Consider the following 5,486-nt stretch of genomic DNA (forward strand, 5'->3'; position numbering starts at 1 on the left):
TTTTTTTTTTAAAGATTTTATTTATTTATTTGACAGAGAGAGAGATAGCGAGAGCAGGAACACAAGCAGGGGGAGTGGGAGAGGGAGAAGCAGGCTTCCCGCCGAGCAGGGAGCCCGATGCGGGGCTCGATCCCAGGACCCTGGGATCATGACCTGAGCCGAAGGCAGACGCTTAACGACTGAGCCACCCAGGCGCCCCTTAAATGAACTTTTAAAAAAAAGAAAAATTTTCCACATCACCTGATGCCTCTGTTTCTGTTACCCTGGTTTTGTCACTGATCTCAAACTTGCCAGGCATACCTCACCCCAGGGCCTTTGCACTTCTGCTTCCTCTGCCCGAATGCTCTTCTCCCGGAAATAATGGATCTGGCTCATTCTTACACTCCCCTCATCCAGGTCTATTTCAAGGGTGACCCCCAGTGGGGCTTGTGTGCCTTAAAAGTGCGGTTCCCACCGGCTTGTGCTCATCCCTCACCTCCCGTCCCGCTTCCTCTGCCCTCCTAATGCAGATTTGCATCTGACAGGCGGCACGCTTCACTGCCATCTCATCGCACGAGAAAGTTCTGCATCAGGAGAGCAAGGGTGTTCCCTGGTGTATCTCTGGCGCGAGGGTGGCATTCTCCACAAAGTGGGCCCTCAGTAATGGGTGTCAAACGAATGATTCGTTTCCCCAAAACCCTGCAAAACCTGCTCTAGGGGCTCAGGTTGTGCAGCCCCCAGCCCCATCGTGGGTGGGAGAGCAGGACCGTGCGGCGTAAGCTCAGGGACGAGGACTGCAGGGACCCTGAGACCCTCGTGGAGGAGGGCGGTAAAATGCCCCAGTGGAGCTCCATGTTCCCAGGGCTGCTGTGGAGAACACGGGCAGCTTGGCGGCCGAAGTCACTGGTCTCTGCACCACCCCCCTCGTGCAAGCTGATGCTGCGTCCCCAGTGGTTCTCACTGGGGCGGGGGGGGGGGGGGGGGGGGGGGCGCACCAAGATGCTGCTCGGCCCCCACAGCGCCACCTTGTGAGCAGCGCTGGGGGGAGACCCTGGGTGTCCCCACTCTTGCTGGGGATGGCTCTGTCAGCTCCCGGGTGGAGAGGTGGTATGCATTCAATTCCAAGAAGATGGAGGATTCCTTTGAGAAATGTTCAAGAGCCTCAGACCCATGCTAGTAATAGCTGGGCGTTAAAGAATCTATTTGCCATCTTTAATATTGGGGAAAATTGTCTCCTAGAATATCAGATGAACCTGCTTAAAGTAGCTGAAGTTTACAAACAAGATCGACTTTTCAAAGGCCAGGATTTTAATATGCAACTTTAATAAATTATACGTTAACTTTTTTAAAAATCGTTCTCCCCTAAATGATCCCTCCTGTGTCGAAAAATCACCAAAAAATGACATTAAAGTTCTTTCCTTGAGGCTTTTTTGAGTGCTTGTATTTGTTAGCTGGTGGAGTCCTGATGTGCAGAGCAGGTTTGAAGAAGGGGCAGCTTTTTGGGCGACAGCCCGAGCCCCGTTACCCCAGAGCAGATGCCCACAGCTCAGAGGCCAGAGTGAGCTGGTCCCTGGGCTTCCTGGCGCTGCCTGAGGGGCCCCCTGTAGCCCCCCCACCCCCAGCTCGCCCGTCGTGCTCCTGCCTAACGCCCGCTCTTGACTTGCAGCTCCAAGAAGAGGGAGGGTGAGCTCACGGTGGCCCAGGGCCGCGTGAAGGATCTGGAGTCGCTGTTCCACCGGAGCGAGGCAGAGCTGGCCGCTGCCCTCAGCGACAAGCGCGGCCTGGAGAGCGACGTGACTGAGCTGCGGGCCCAGCTGGCTAAGGCAGGTTTTGGGCGGGTTTCCCCAGTCTGGCGGGGAAGCTGGGGGCCGGCGAGAGGGCTGCGGGCAGCGGGCGGATGTCCTGGGGGGGGGGGGTGAAGCCTGGGCCTGGGATGCCAGCGGCTGCCCGGTTTCCAAGCCCTCGACACCCTCTGTTGGAGTGTGTGTATTTAAGGGGATCCCTGGGCCCCGAGAGGCCACACGGTGCGGCACACAGTGTCACCTCAGCCTGCTGTCGTGTCTCCCAGGCGGAGGACGGTCACGCGGTAGCCAAAAAGCAGCTGGAGAAGGAGACGCTGATGCGCGTAGATCTGGAGAACCGCTGCCAGAGCCTGCAGGAGGAGCTCGACTTCCGGAAGAACGTCTTTGAGGAGGCGAGTCTCAGGGCCGACCGCACCCCCACACGGGAAAGTTCGTGGCCTCCCACTTCCCGGAGGGCAGAGCCACGATCGGGGTAGGCCGGGGCCGTGCTCCCTCCGGAGGCTCCAGGGGAGGGTCCTGCTGCCTCTCCCAGCCCCGGGGTGGGGAGTGGGGGGCTCTAGGTGTCCCCCGAACTCGTGACCATGTCCCTCCATCTGTGCTTCTGCCTTCACATGGCCTCTCCCCCGTCTCTGCTCTTCTATCTCTTATGAAGACACTTGTCATTGGTTTAGGCCCCACCCGGATGATCCAGAAGGATCTGATTTGGAGATTCATTAACCCCATCCGCAAAGCCCCTTTTCCAAATAAGGTCACACTCCCCCTTCTGGGGATTAGGACGTGGACACATCTTTTGGGGCGCCACCATTGAACCCACGGCAGACCCTCTCTGTGAAAGGGAAGGGGCGGGCCCCTCTGCTTCTGTTGCTTCCTGGGTCCCCCCCCCCCCCCAAAGCTCTGAATCCCTGGGCCTGGGCTCGGGGGTATGGCGGGCCCACCTGGGAGTGAAGGACATTCCTGGCAGAGCTGGGTTTCTGTGTCTTCTGGGAATGGATGTGGCGTGGGGCCCCTCCCAGCTCATCATCACAGAGCTCATTGTCCTGTCACGGCCCAGAATGGAACTCCGGGGCCAGCCGGTTCATGCACTCAGTGCCCCGGGGGAGCTGCTGGTAGGAAGCATGCCTGTACAACGGAGGAGCGGTCTCCAGCTGCAGCCAGGCCCCGCCCGGACCAGGGCCAGGGCAGCTGGGGAGGAGCCCCTGAGGGAACCCCTGAAGGCACCCTCCAGAGCCCTGAAGCCTTCGAGGGGGTCTGTATGGGGCCCCGAACTTGTGAGGAAGGATCCCAGGAAGAGAGCCATGCGGGGACCTGTGAGGGGAGCCCGAAGGACACCCTGGAAGCGCTCCTGGCGGGGCTCCCTGAGGCCGGTGGCCAGGAGCTCCTGGCAGGGAGCCATGCAGGGAGACTTGCGAGCGGCCATGGGGGGCTCCATGAAGGTGGGTGTGCTGGTCCTGGACTCCCCGAGCTTCATGGCTGGCTTCCTTGAGAAACATTGCTATTGTTCTTACAAGCTGATGGCACAGGGTGGTAAGCGACTGCTCTCTGTGCTGGAGTGAGTTTCTTGGAGGAAAGGGCACTCGCCTTTCCTTGGAGCCCGGGGCTGGTGAACAGCACCCTCTGCCCGCACCCTGAGCCCACCCTGTGCGCCTGGGCCCAGACCTCCCGCTGGTTTGTTTAGTGCTGCTGTGGCGGCCATCCTCCTTAGGGCCGGGTCTCTGTGCCTCGGACCCCAGGTGCCTGAGACGGGCTTGGCAGGAATTCTTTTTTTTTTTTTAAGATTTTATTCATTTATTTGAGAGCGAGAAAGAGAAAGCATGAGTGTGCGAGCAGGGAGAGGAGCAGAGGCAGAGGGAGGGGGAAAGAATCTCAAGCCGACTCCCCACTGAGTGCACAGCCCAACTTGGGGCTCGATCCCACTACCCTGACATCATGACATGAACTGAAACCAAGAGTTGGATGCACAAGCCAATGAGCCACCCAGGTGCCCCTTGTCAGGAATTCTTTTAACCACCGCTTTATTGCAATATTCCTGTGCCATGAAACTGTTAAAGTGTACAAGTTGGTTGGTTTTAGTACATTTACAGAGTTGTGCAACCTTCACCTCTGTTTAACTCCAGAACATTCTGTCGGCCCAAAACGAAACCCCGTCCCCATCAGCGGTTACTCCCCGTCCGGCCCCCGCGAGCCCCCTTCCTGTCCGCGGATGAGCCTGTTCCGGACATGTCACCCACGTGGACTCACACCCCACGTGGCCTTCCGTGTCCGGGTCCCTCCCTGAGCGTCCCCGCCCCCATCAATGGTCACTCCCCACCTTCTCCCCCGCCCCCTGAGCCCCCTTCCCGTCCGCAGATGAGCCTGTTCCGGACGTGTCACCCACGTGGACTCACACCCCGCGTGGCCTTCCGTGTCCGGGTCCCTCCCTGAGCGTCGTGGGCTCGGGGTCCGTCCCCGGGGCCGCGCGTGCGGGCGCCTGTGTTCGTGGCCGAGGGACGCTCCCGCGCGTGGGGGACACTTGCTTGTCAGCTGGGGGCCATCGGGGCCGTGTCCGCTCTGTGACTCACGCCGCTGTGACTCTCCGGCGGCTCGTCGTCTTGAGCGCTCACGTGGACTTGGGGCTCGGGTTGAGGACACTGGTGGCCCCGAGGCCGGGGGCCCAGGGCCGGGCGCTGCCCGCCGCGCTGACCGCCGCGCTCTGGCGCAGGAGGTGCGGGAGACGCGGCGGCGGCACGAGCGCCGCCTGGTGGAGGTGGACAGCAGCCGGCAGCAGGAGTACGACTTCAGGATGGCGCAGGCGCTGGAGGAGCTGCGCGGCCAGCACGACGAGCAAGTGCGGCTGTACAAGCTGGAGCTGGAGCAGACCTACCAGGCCAAGGTGCTGGCGGCGGCGGGGGGGGGGGGGGGGGGGGGGGGAGCTCCCGGCCCGCCGCCCGCCCGCCCCTCACACGCCTGTCCGTGTCCCTCCAGCTGGACAGCGCCAAGCTGAGCTCTGACCAGAACGATAAGGCCGCCAGCGCCGCCCGGGAGGAGCTGAAGGAAGCCCGCATGCGGGTCGAGTCCCTCAGCTACCAGCTCTCCGGCCTCCAGAAGCAGGTGACTCCCGAGGGCCTGCCCGCGCCTCGGCCCTGCCACCGCTGCGGGACCCTCCTTCTGGCGCCCGGGTGTAGACGGCCACGAACGGCGGTGTGGGTGATGCACCACCCCTCCCCTCCTGGCCCGGGGAGGGGCGCTGTTGGGCCCACCGACCACCAGAGCCCTCGTGCTCTGGGGCCTGGTCTCTGCCCGCGCCTCCCCCCGCCCCCCGGGCCTCCTGCCCGCTTTTGGTGCCCGTCCGCACACGCAGCCCGGTGGGCTTCTCTGCGGGACCCGCAGAGGCCGCCCTGACCTGGCCGCCCGGACTCCCCCCGCCGCCCGCCAGGCCAGTGCCGCAGAGGACCGGATTCGCGAGCTGGAGGAGACCATGGCTGGGGAGCGGGACAAGTTCCGCAAGATGCTGGACGCCAAGGAGCAGGAGATGACCGAGATGCGGGACGTGATGCAGCAGCAGCTGGCCGAGTACCAGGAGCTGCTCGATGTCAAGCTTGCCCTGGACATGGAGATCAGCGCCTACCGCAAGCTCCTGGAGGGCGAGGAGGAGAGGTGGGCGTGGTCTCGAGGGAGGGAGGGAGGGGTGCAGGGGGAGGGGCCGGGCGAGGGGGCGGGGCTGCGGGG

General features: G+C 62.4%; 1 protein-coding gene across 1 annotated transcript; it reads left to right on the plus strand.

Annotated features, from left to right (window-relative positions):
• Window positions 1-1,640: 1,640 nt before the first annotated feature.
• LOC102748931 (lamin-B2) lies at window positions 1,641-5,414 on the plus strand (the record flags this gene model as incomplete). The annotated part of the gene is made up of 5 exons (XM_081809789.1): window positions 1,641-1,802; window positions 2,048-2,173; window positions 4,480-4,650; window positions 4,743-4,868; window positions 5,194-5,414. Coding segments are annotated over 5 exons (806 nt in total), but the record flags the coding sequence as incomplete, so codon positions are not given.
• Window positions 5,415-5,486: the final 72 nt, after the last annotated feature.

The sequence above is a fragment of the Leptonychotes weddellii genome, unplaced genomic scaffold, assembly GCF_054177405.1.
Source record: "Leptonychotes weddellii isolate Sample4059 unplaced genomic scaffold, ASM5417740v2 HiC_scaffold_13836, whole genome shotgun sequence".
NCBI lineage: Eukaryota > Metazoa > Chordata > Mammalia > Carnivora > Phocidae > Leptonychotes > Leptonychotes weddellii.